Genomic DNA, 12236 nt, shown 5'->3' on the forward strand with positions numbered 1-12236 from the left:
ATACAGTACACATTGCAAATGATTGCTATCAGAAAGATTTCAAGTATTATTTTCACGTTATTCATAAATTTATATTAACAGTGTACATAAAGAGTTTTCAACAGGCTTAAATCTGCATTGGTTTCTATACTGATACGTATATGAATTCTCTCAATATTCATACATCATCTTATTGTCGATCCAATAATATGCCATTCTATCCTTTTTATATATTTAAATTTAACTGCCTTGTTAAGTCACGTGTATACATGTGGCTTATGATTTATTAGGACAATATTATCAATATTATTTTAGAATTTATCATTGCAGAATTGCAATTAATTTCATAAGATTTTAATCTATTACATAAGCTGATAAAATACAATGAATAGGAAGAAAGAGGAGAAACATTCTCAAATATTTACCATGATTCAAAAATTCAATTTAGAAAAAGCATTATTATACAAGCCTTTGGTTTCAACAGAAATCACGAGAATTTTCTTCTTTTTAAAGTTGGTTACAATATAAATCATATTTACGAAAATATGTGATCCCACAATAACAACAACAACAATAATAATAATAATAATAATAATAATAATAATGATGATGATGATAATAATAATAATAATAATAATAATAATAATAATAAAATGACAATAATAATAGTTATAATAATAATGGTAAATTAAATATTAGTTATACATATGTTTATACGTAATCTTAAAAATAAAATTCTTCGTTAATTTATCTAAAAACACTGATGGTAATTCTGAAATTATATATATTTTTTATCTAATTTTTAATAAAAAGTCAATAAGTCATTGGATTAAAAAATATACTACTTCGTAAACCATAGTATAAATTATCGCAATGAAGAAAAAAATTTTATTTTCCAGATTTATCTCGTTTACTTAGTTCAAGAACAAGAGCTAATTCAGCTTCTTCTTGTTCCTTAAGCCTACGTCTTTCCTCTTCAGTTTTTAGACTTTGTTTAGCTGCCCAAGCAAGCTGTTCATCTTCTGTTAATGCAAGAGGTGCAGTACCATTCCAAATGTTATCAACGTCATTTTTCGGTTTTTTATCATTAAGATTTAGTTTAACACTTAAATTATGCGCTATTTCCTGTGCCTGCCACCTTCCACTTTTGTCACATTTGTTGGAAAATGCTTCATCGATATCGATTGTTTTGGTTTTATCATTAGAGAAAGTATCCGCTTCAGATGATTTTATATTTTTATTTCGATCGGAAAAAGCTTTGCCAAAATCAGCATCAAACCCTTTTACTAAGGAATTCTTAGCATTTGATACTGATGTAGATCCAAATCCAAATGGGTCCACCATGCTTATCGTGGTATTTTTATTTGCGTTACAATCTTCTGCTTCATCGGAGAAAGGATCTGTTATATTAAATGGATCTTCATATCGATAATTTCTGAAGGGATCTTCTGTGAAGTCCGGCAACTTGGATATTAGTGTTACTGCAGCATGTGGTCGACTCACTGGTCTGGGTGGCGCTGTTCGATTGAGCGACGATTCCGGCTAAAGCAGGTTTTGTCACTGGTCAGTTTTGTTTTACTGGAAAGTTAGAAGAAATAACGCAAATACCGCTAGTTATCATTAATCTGCTGGTCCAAGGTTCTGCTATTATAGGAATTAAAAGATTTTTAAAAACAATGAACTTAAAATGTTTGAGTTATAATTCTTTTAAATTCTATATCAAACTTTGCATTAAATTAATATTATTCCTTAATATAACTCAAACATCTTAAATGAAAGATATGAAAACAGAATTTATTATAAGCAAATTATAAGGAGAAAAAAAATATTTTACGTGTAAGAAAACATATTGTAAATAAATAAATTTGTTGATAATATGCCCCACAAGGCAAGTCGGTGGATAAACTGAAAATTGTGCAGCTTCTACCTAAATGTAAAACAAATTAAATAATTAATTTTTCTTAATAATGATACATTTTTTATGCAAAAAATATCGCTTAAAACACTGAAATAATAACTTCAACCATATTTTATAACTCAATAAATAGTATTAAATGTTGATTTTTTAAAAATAAATATAAAAAACCATGATCATAAAAATTATTCCAATGTTTGTAACAATCTTATTCTACAAAACAAGCTTTCCATAAAAATAAAATCATTATACGACATGCCAGGAACTATTGATTTAGATAAGGGATAGATCATGCTTTTGAATATGAACAAAAGGATATAGGAGAATACTTAAAGATATATTGGAAAATTTTAAATAAGTGATAATTATGATATTAAAAAAATAATATAATTATGATATATTATAAATAAAATTTTATATATTATAATTGAAAATTATTATAATACATACCTTTGAATCAAAATTTGCAAAATCTGCGAATCCTGTAGATGATCCTGTGAAATTACTGATATTATTGTTGTCTCCAATTGGTTGCACGGCAAAAGGATCTGAATTTGCATTCGCAAATGGATCAGGAGTGGGAGATGGAGTAGGAGGAGCTGGAACCGGAGCTGCTCTCAAAGATCCTGTTGGACCTTGTGATGGTCGCGGTGGTGCAGGTCGTGGCGGTGGTTGTTTAGCTTTTTTGGGTGGAAGAGCAGGGCTAGGACTTTCTGGTCGCGGTGGAGCATGAAGATTTGCAAATGGGTCATCTCCAAATGGATCTTTTGTTACCTATATAAAAAGTATTAAGTAATGATTAGAATTTTTTTATATAACAATGCATAAATATTTAAATTTACCGTTGGTGCAGCTGTACCAATTTTTTGATCATTTCTTTTACTATCTCCGAATGGATCAAATGGATCTTGTTTTACTGTGTTAGTGTTTTCGAATGCAGTAAATGGATCATTGGCAAAATCACCCTAAAAAGAAATTGTAATTATAAGAAATAGTAAAGAAATATTTATTCACAAAATTAATACATTACATAAATATATACAAAATCAATTAATGCTATTGAATAAGAAAGATTACCGTTGCCGATTGTGATGGAAATGTATTTCCAAATGGATCAGGTGTAGATGTAGAAAACACTTCTTGAGCTTTCTTTGATGAAAAAGCATCTTGACTATCAAACCCATCAAAGACACCAGGTCCATTTGCATTTGTAAATGTATCAACTATTGCTTTATTTTCTTCATTCACACTTGTAGCTTCTTTTTCGTCATACCTATATTATTTAGAAGTTACAAATATATTAATTTTTAATAATTTTAATTTCTTCTTTTTTATGAGATTTGATAGAAAATATTATAAAATAATATATAATATATATTATACATACTCTATATCTTCAATCTCAGGATTAAATTGTAGACTAGTATCAGGTACAAGAGAGGCATCTGCTGTAGCAAGTGCAGAATCATAAAGTGCAATAGCATCACTCATTTGCCGTTGCTGTTCTTGTAAATGTGTAATTTTAGCTTTTGCTTGACTAATTTGTAATTGTGTATCTTGCAAATTTTTCGTAAGCTCATTTAATTGGTCCCTGCTTTTATGCTGCTGTTGCTCTAGCTGTTGTTCTTCTTGTCTCAATCCCTCAAGTTCCTGCCGTTTGGAATTGAGTTCTTCTTCCTGAGCATGTAAGACTGATTCTTGTTCTTCAGCTTGCTGTCGTAATTTGTCAACCTAAAGTTCGTAATAAACGAAATTGAATTTTTTTTTCTTTTTTTATTTTTATTTTTATCTCGATATGTACACATACGTGAATATAAAATTATTGTTGCAATCTTGATTCTTCACTACTTTACTTGGTAAGTTAATCGATTAATTGAAAATAATTTTGTATGTATTAACATCTAAAGTCTAGTAGACTCTTTCTAAAAGGTAGTTTTATTTCTATATACCTATTCCGATTATATTACTTAAAAATATATATCAAGTAATATAATACACTTATAGTTTTTATTAATTTATTAATTGTGAGTGAAGAGACAATAGGCAACAAAAAATGTAACCCCACATTGATGCATTTCGTTCACGTTTTAGTTATATAGTTTTAAAAAGAAAGAAAGAAGCAAGAGATGATTGAGATAAAATTATGACCTAAAATCATTATTACAAATCTGAGATATTGTTGGTTATTGTGTATATGTTATGAATGTTATAAATTAATCAGAATATTAATATAAGAAAAATATTTTCACTTTTTTATTAATGATTAGGAGAGGAGGAATCTAAGAAATAATAAGATGAATAACTCGTACTGTAACATAAATAGAGCCACTAATGCTTCTAATTTATGAAAAACGAGAACAAAGTCTAATACTTTTCAAACACTGTCATGTCAAAACTGATCGAATTAGTACCTGTCCCTGATCAGAAACGAAAATTTTTGATGTACCTTCTTCTGTTCCTTGCAAATCTTGCTCTCCACTTCACTCAAATCTCTATCTACATCAGCTGTCTACAAGCCAAACAAAAATATGACAAAAACAAATCATGATGAAATAAGGAAAAAAAAAAAAAGTAATAAAATATAAATTATGATCACTATACACATTATTATCAAATGAGTGACAATACGAGTCGATTATCTTTCGTATCGTTTATTCCTAATAATCTATTGTGTGTGATTAATAAAAATTAGAAAAATAATATAACTAAAATATGGTACAGTTATAATATAATCACAAAGTATCATGAAATTCTAAATCAGTATAATTTAGTTTTCTATAAGGTCATGATTTCTAACAAGCCAAGCATTTTGCAGCCAAGCCAAAAATTGTCTTACTTGTCCACTTACCTGTGCTTTTAGGTCATTTAATCTCTTCTGTGCCTCACCCTTCTGGTTTTCTAATTGTTTTAAGGTAGCAGCTAGTGTATCCAATTCACTTTGAAGACTTTTAATTTCTCCATTTTTAATCTTGATATCAGCTTCTTTTTGAGCTATATCTTGCTCCATGGTATGTCTTTCTCGTGTAAGCTCTGCTATGTCCTTATTTATCATATCTAATTCTGGATTAGAATATCCCGAAATATTATTATTTTCCTGCAATAGAAGAGTAATAAAGCATTATTAATTATATATTATTGTATATTTCTTAAGCTAATAATAATTCATATTATTTTTTTTATAAGGTCTGTAATGAATGTTATTTAAAATAATATTTGAAATACATATATCATATATCATAACCATAAAAAATTATTACAATATATTATAGAAACAATTGCTAGGAGAATAATGACATATGCTGATATATTGTAACAACATAATATAATGACAATGTATAATGTATTTATGATTTATATATTATTAATTACAATAAATTTAAGTTATGATCTTAGAATTCCAAAGTTAGGAAACATATATAATAGTAAATACAGTAAGAGGATCAATATATGTAAGTTTTTACTTCAGATTTCATAAAAATATACTTATTTAGGTACGACCAGAATTATAGATACAAATTTTGAATATCCAAGAAGTAATAATAGTCTTAGACAAATACACAAAGAGCAATGGTTAAAATATTATGCATGTTTAATTAAGCGATATGCTCAAATTAAATCACAGAAGATGCTACATCCTGTTGCCCTTATAGTACTAGAAGGAACATCAGTAATGTATGAATAAAAAATAATACTGAAAAGCTCGAATCTTAATAAAGTCTTACTTATATATAATTTACAGTTTGAAGTGTGAAATATGTATTTCTCCACTAGTAGTATATGAAGTTAATACCATTGAATGGTATTTTAATAGTAGTAGTAATAATAATATTACTAACGAATTAATTCAATCTACCCAACATACATTAGTTTCTCAAAATAACAAACATTTAAAAATGTATAACATTCAGGTACATATTATGAGAACAACAGAATATAAAATATTATGACTAAAGTAAAATTAAATTCATGTATTCAGAAATTAATTATATATATATAATAAATGTAACTTTAGCTAATATAAATTTTTTAGTTAGAACAAGATGGCCAGTACTGGTGTCAAATGAAAGATACAATAGGAGCACTTTATTATTTGCATGTTGATAATGGTCATGAAGGAATAGATATTGTTCATTCTGATGTAGTACCAAAAGTACAGCATCCTGCATCATCAGAAATAATAACAGAATACAACTTAAAACTATATACTACATGGACAAATTGGTCCCCATGTTCCAAATGTGCTAATGTTGGTATAAAAATTCGTTATGGTTATTGTACTCTTTCACTATTAGAAAATCCTGTGTATCATGCTAGTATTGGTATGTAAAATTGTGACCCAACACACGCGCATGCGCGCACTATATATATAAATTATATTTTTTATATACAAAATTTCATTTATTGGATGATAATATAATATTAAGATGATGACAACTTAAATGAAAATATACAATACATAATGGAAACACTGTTTTATGTATTCCAAAATAAATTGCCATGTAAATTTAGATATATCCCAAATCATATCCGGAAACATATAATTATTAAACAAAGGAAAATTGAAATGATGATTAAATATTGCAAGGTATTGCCTTTTATAATTACATTTACAAATAATTTTTTAAAACATTTAATGAAATAATAATATTCCATCATTATAGAAAAACTGTTCAAATGATGTAGTATTTGAAGTATATAATAAAGTTGGCAAAATAATTGAAAGTGCAAATAATAGTGCTAATATATATTCTATGATCCAAAAAATACCTTCTTTAGTGCCAGAAGTTACAAGAACAATACTTTATGGAACAATTAATAAGAAAATGCAAATCAAATGCCCAGGGTAAAATAAGATTTCTTTTGATCTTATTATTTAAGTTTATTTTTTAAATAATGGAATATGAATAAGATAATCGTAATATTTCAGAAATCTAAATATAGAAACACCAATAATTTGGAAAATTGGAATTAAAATATTACCATTTATTAAATATCATTCAAATTCAACAATATTTATCGATTCACGAATGCGTATAGTTTTTAAAAAATTAAAATTTACAGATAGTAATATATATAGGTATTTACTCTCATAATAGACAATTTCAATAGTAAAAATGTTTATATTTATGTGTGTGTAATTTTTTAGTTGCTGGCAAAATAATCAACTTGCAGGAACAGTAAAATTAATAGTGACTGGTGAAACAGAATTAAAATTAAATTATCAATATATGATGTTTGGTACTATTGCAATTGTTTCTGTATTTACTGTAGTAATTTGGAGAGTGTTAAAAGGCAAAACCCGATTTACGAAGCATTAAATGATATTACAAAAATTGTAAACATTAAGTTACTGTAAATATTTCAGTATTATATTAAAATAGTAAAGAAATGTTTCTTTTTTTTTCCAAATAAATTAATATTTTTGAAGTACTTACCATGATAAGATCTCCACTTTTTCGCAAAGACGGCGGTACCATTTCAGGTTTTAGAGTCGTTGGTGGATCAATATCTCTAAGCTTTTGTTTTATCAACCACATTGCCAAAGCAAATTGTTCTTTATTTAGTTTTCCACTTTGACATGTATCACATAAGCCCCTGAAATTATATTTTAAGTAATGTTATATATTTAAAAGGAAAAAACGTAATATTGTTAAGAATAAAAAATTGACTAATAAATATATTGTACAAATTTATTTTACATACCATATACGAGCTAATACAGATTGTGGAAGTCCACTTTGAAGGAAGACGTCTTTAATTTCTAAGCCTGAGACAAATCCATCCATATCCATATCTGCTTGTAAAAACAGTTTATCTGCTGCTATTTGATCTTCAGCTGAAACTACCCAAGGCTGTGCACTACACTGTAGATGAAAGTATATTATATCATACCACGAAGAATGTCAATTTTATAGAATTATTATATTAGAAATAATTGGTAAATACCTTCATTGTATCAATTGGACCAGATAAATTTTTTCCTGATGATATGTTCGGTAAAGGTGGAATTGGTGGTGGTGTCATTGTTGGTACAGTCATAGGTATAGGTGATTTAGATACCAGCATAGAAATGTCCTTTCTTTTACCAGGTGGCATTAATTCAGGAGGTAGGACACTTGGTATAGCATACTTTTCTAATGCTTTATACACAAGATGCATAGCCTGTGTAACAATAACTAAAATTACATAGGATGATCCTCTTGAAATATGATTATTAATCTTCAATAGAACTATAAGGATCATGAAAAAATTATAATTAAAAAATATACTTTTGCTTTTATAAGTTACATTTCTCATTATATAGAAGAAATTATCACCGATAAATAATTTAATTTATATATGAATTTTAATCGTGTTTACTTATATATTATGATATTAATATTAGGAATACGTGCACGCACGCACGTTTGATTAAAATTTGTATTTGACAAAACAATATTTTTTGTTAGAATTGAACATACTCACAACTATAAATTCATGTCTATCCAGCATACCATCTTTATCCATGTCTGCTAAATCCCAAATTTTTCCAAGTGTATCTAAAGGAAGTTTACTATCCATAAGTACACCTTTAACTTTATTTCCAGGTATATAGCCATTTGAAGGTTGAAGACTGTCAAATAATTGATCATATTTTGCTCTTTCATTAGGCTTTATAGACCAATCTCCATTGTTAATGGATGTTATTATTGGTAATGCACTTGAAACATTTTTTTGTTGTACGATAGGAATATCTCCCTAAAATATAGAAGAGTAAATAAAAAAGAAATAAAATTAAGCATTTTAGTTAAATAATTGTCTTACCATCTTTGGAGGAGGTAACTCTAAATTTAAATTATTCATGCTTAGATCATGTCCAGCTTGTGCCAATGCACAAAGTTTAAGGGCCACAAAAAGACCAGACTTATCTAATGATCCTCGAGATTGTGGATCTGCCATATCCCATATCTTACTTAGAATAGCATCACTCAGATGAGATTTTTTCAAAAATCTTGCTGCTTCCATTGCACCAATTCTTCCATATCCATTGGGATCAACCTTTATATACATTATTATATATTTTCAATATTGTTATATTGATAATTCAAAAGATTGGTATTTATATATTTAAAAATGTTGATCATTTAAATTTATCTAACTATACCTGATTATAATATGCTTCATATATGGCAGTATGGCTTCCAGCCACCTATAAAAATGAAATATTTTATAATGATAAGGTATAATATATTTTATCAGAAAAAACATTTCATTTGCTAATAAAAACAACTATTTGTGAATAATTAGGAACATAATAAACATTATTTGCCGGAAGCATTACGAATTTGTAAAAGAAAGTTTTACGATCGATCGAAATTATATCTCTAGCAAGGATTTGATTAATCTAATTTTTTATTAATGATTCTATTTTCCTTATATTAAAATGGCTAGAAAGAAGGGGTGATATAAAGAATCTGATAAATTTATTCTTGATACGTTAAAATATCTTCGGTGCTGTCAAACAAGACAAGGAAATCAATCAGAAGCGTCTAATATTGTAAGATATCTTAAATTATTAGATGATATATTTTGTTAATAGAGAAAATTTTTTTAAAAGCCATTTTTTATATTATAAACATAGTAAACGTAATATTATACCATCGTAGACATATAAAAATGAAGATATACCTGCGTGGGTGATGGCAGGGCGGCCATACTTGCATCGAACACTGGCTTAACCAATCAGGCTTTCAATCGATAGCATGTCGTTTTCACCACTTTAATTGGCATTTTATAAACGAATTTTTATCGCCGGATATGTCGACAAACGTCGCAGTCACACTTCCTTTCCTACAAACAAAATAACGCACGCGTGCAAGAAAAATGAAACTATACAACGTTCATCCTCTTTAAAGGAACGCAAAGTTTTTAACTCGTAGCAAACTTCACTGATATTCGCAATCCCCCCTCCTCTACTTCAAAAACGATGTACTCATAAAAACGTACCTTAAGACATAAAATGTTCCAATTTCTATGTATATTGATATTAGCCAACAGATAAAAGTTTTGAGAATGCTCGATTTTTCAAAGCAGATATGGATATAAATATTTATTCAAAAATAAGGAACCTTCTTATCATTTTAATCTTAATAATTATTTTAATTAAATACAATATATGAATATTAAATGTTAACTAAAATTAAATATTATCAGAATATTAGTCTTTATAAGTATTTTGCTATAAAGGAATCTTAATAGGTTATTAAAAATATTCATATAGATGTTCCATATAAATGTGTTTTATAAATCTTTATTGTGCTAGTATATCGATAACGCAATAATATTTATCATTTTTACAGTATTGTAGATAATATAGGAAATGGATTTTGTTTTGAGATAACTAATTTTTTATGTTGATGGGATATATATCCCTTTATTTTTCCTTCATATATCAAGTTTGAAACAAGACATTCCGTTTCATCCATGTCTACATCTTCAATACCATGCATTTCTAAGGCTGAAAGTAAACTTTGCACTGGTATCTGATGTGTGTTTAATACAAGATATACTTTCTTAAATAAGTTTCTATAAGCAATTAATTTTAATTTTTCAACAATCAAATATATTCCAGCACCAATAAAAAATGTTTCATGTTTTGCCATCACTCTTTCTAAACTACGTAGATCTCCTTTCTTTACAGATTCTACTAATTCCCAAAATTCCATTAGATTGTATTTTTCTAAAAGAGTTTTCTTTGGCATATATCCAAGCAACATTTTAACTGGGACAAGGTATGTTAAAATTAATCTTTTATTTTTGGAAGAATTCTTATGGCAATGTTCAAATGCATATGTTAAATATGTATCAGCTGAAATAAAATAAATAATGGTATTAAATTAAGACAAAAGTTATGATGAATTAATTATAATAAAATAATGCTTACCAGTTTTGTAATCACTATCGAACATAGCTTTACGACCAACAAAAAACTTATATGTGATTTGTTGAGCTAATGCAAAATGATCCTTATATGGAGATGATTCTATTGCTCTTATTAAAGGTCTACATAAATGTAATTTATTAATTCTAAAGTAAACTTTTAGTAACTGATTAACTAATGCTAACATTCCCCATCTTTTTGTATCATATTCTGAACTGCGATTGTCAGCAGCACATACTCGAAAACAACCCATTAAACATTCTGCACATTTCTCAAGAACTTCTCCAGGTTTCATATTTCTATTTGTTTTTGAACTTTCTGTACAAACTGCTAATAATCTCAATTCTAAACACATAACATTCATAACTCGTAGCATCCAATTCTCTTCTTTCTGCATTTGAAGAATTTTAGTCAGAGATTGAACTGCTGAACTTTGGTAAGTATACATTGTAAACGGATCATCTTTATTCATTGCTGCTATAGTCCTATTAATATAAATGTAAGTTATTTGTTATTTTATTCTACCATTAAAAAGAATACATAATAATCATTATTTTAAAAAATCTGTTAATACTTTAAGTGGTAAAGTACTAGATCATCAAAAGGAGCAGATAAATGCTCCATTGCCTTTGTCATAGTTGCTTCTGAACCAATATTAGATATCAAAATATGATTGTGTCTAAGGGAAAGTAGATCCTTTAAAAAAATCATTATTAATTATAGGAAATATTATTATATCTTTTTCAAAACAAATAATACATTACTCACTGCTAATACATCTCCATCTTGATTGAGCCACATACGCCGTAACTATTTAACATAATATAAATATAACCTTAAAGAGCTATGACCTTTTCATGTTTAAAATATCTAAATATTTGTATGTTGAATTACCTGCATTATATATGAATCCATTGTAAATTTTATGATACAGTCATTTATATATCAATTTTTACAATTAATATATAAAAAAATACAATAAATTACTATACATCTTTAGATCATTAGTCAGGCGAAGTAATATCTGTCACTTGTTACTAAACTATGTTGATCGAGTCTGTTAAGGTGCTATGGAAAAATCATACATATAAATAAAGGCGGGAAAATTAATTTAAAACTAGTGGTCAAACGTGTTAAAGATGCATTTATATTAACTAATGGTAGTGTTACGTCCTACGCTGACCCTAACTTAAAATATGTAACATGAATAAGCGATATGAGAATCTATCTTAACCGATATAAGAATTAGACATATGTTTTAACATAAATATGTACAAAGTTTTCTATCATTGTATAAAGAGAGACGTGCCTATATAAATGGAAAGTGCAGGAATAACAAACGCCAACTCAAATGTAAGACACGTACGTTGAATTCACAGAGCTTTATCCTTACCAGTATCCAGCATCACAAACGTCCGCAAT

The 12236-nt window shown here is 27.5% G+C and overlaps 3 protein-coding genes across 6 annotated transcripts; 1 reads left to right on the top strand and 2 right to left on the bottom strand.

Moving 5' to 3' along the window:
- Window positions 1-749: 749 nt before the first annotated feature.
- Window positions 750-9823, bottom strand: LOC122634120 (epidermal growth factor receptor substrate 15-like 1). Of its 4 annotated transcripts, none has more exons than XM_043822728.1 (14): window positions 9563-9823; window positions 9039-9083; window positions 8699-8932; window positions 8360-8632; window positions 7841-8056; window positions 7598-7758; window positions 7330-7489; window positions 4743-4988; window positions 4341-4403; window positions 3282-3625; window positions 2972-3167; window positions 2737-2859; window positions 2345-2668; window positions 750-1521 (listed from the first exon to the last, which is right to left on the bottom strand). In XM_043822728.1, exons 1-14 carry the CDS (start codon window positions 9587-9589, stop codon window positions 868-870), a joined length of 3066 nt encoding a protein of 1021 aa, XP_043678663.1. In that variant the 5' UTR covers window positions 9590-9823; the 3' UTR covers window positions 750-867. The 4 variants fall into 4 exon arrangements, with proteins under 4 accessions (XP_043678663.1, XP_043678664.1, XP_043678666.1 ...); XM_043822730.1 differs by having other exon boundaries at window positions 1306-1906; XM_043822729.1 differs by lacking the exon at window positions 4341-4403.
- LOC122634121 lies at window positions 6286-7332 on the top strand. Its single transcript, XM_043822732.1, has 3 exons — window positions 6286-6479; window positions 6556-6737; window positions 7041-7332. Exons 1-3 carry the CDS (start codon window positions 6354-6356, stop codon window positions 7210-7212), a joined length of 480 nt encoding a protein of 159 aa, XP_043678667.1. The 5' UTR covers window positions 6286-6353; the 3' UTR covers window positions 7213-7332.
- A 345-nt stretch (window positions 9824-10168) lies between the features above and the next one.
- On the bottom strand, window positions 10169-11868 carry LOC122634081 (PCI domain-containing protein 2). The gene is made up of 5 exons (XM_043822663.1): window positions 11709-11868; window positions 11583-11624; window positions 11389-11510; window positions 10818-11299; window positions 10169-10742 (listed from the first exon to the last, which is right to left on the bottom strand). The coding sequence occupies exons 1-5, from the start codon at window positions 11727-11729 to the stop codon at window positions 10228-10230; spliced, it is 1182 nt and encodes a 393-aa protein (XP_043678598.1). The 5' UTR covers window positions 11730-11868; the 3' UTR covers window positions 10169-10227.
- Window positions 11869-12236: the final 368 nt, after the last annotated feature.

Source organism: Vespula pensylvanica, chromosome 14 (assembly GCF_014466175.1).
Source record: "Vespula pensylvanica isolate Volc-1 chromosome 14, ASM1446617v1, whole genome shotgun sequence".
Classification (NCBI taxonomy): Eukaryota; Metazoa; Arthropoda; class Insecta; order Hymenoptera; family Vespidae; genus Vespula; species Vespula pensylvanica.

Coding starts and splice junctions, on each gene's coding strand:
- LOC122634121 (XM_043822732.1), top strand. CDS start 6,354: ATGGAAACACTGTTTTATGTATTCCAAAATAAATTGCCATGTAAATTT. Junction 6,480..6,555: donor TGATGATTAAATATTGCAAG/GTATTGCCTTTT, acceptor CCATCATTATAG/AAAAACTGTTCAAATGATGT. Junction 6,738..7,040: donor ATGCAAATCAAATGCCCAGG/GTAAAATAAGAT, acceptor GTAATTTTTTAG/TTGCTGGCAAAATAATCAAC.
- LOC122634120 (XM_043822728.1), bottom strand. CDS start 9,589: ATGGCCGCCCTGCCATCACCCACGCAG. Junction 9,084..9,562: donor CCCTGCCATCACCCACGCAG/GTATATCTTCAT, acceptor TCATTTTTATAG/GTGGCTGGAAGCCATACTGC. Junction 1,522..2,344: donor TTGCAAATTTTGATTCAAAG/GTATGTATTATA, acceptor AACCTGCTTTAG/CCGGAATCGTCGCTCAATCG.
- LOC122634081 (XM_043822663.1), bottom strand. CDS start 11,729: ATGGATTCATATATAATGCAG. Junction 11,511..11,582: donor AAGATGGAGATGTATTAGCA/GTGAGTAATGTA, acceptor ATTTTTTTAAAG/GATCTACTTTCCCTTAGACA. Junction 10,743..10,817: donor CGATAGTGATTACAAAACTG/GTAAGCATTATT, acceptor ATTTTATTTCAG/CTGATACATATTTAACATAT.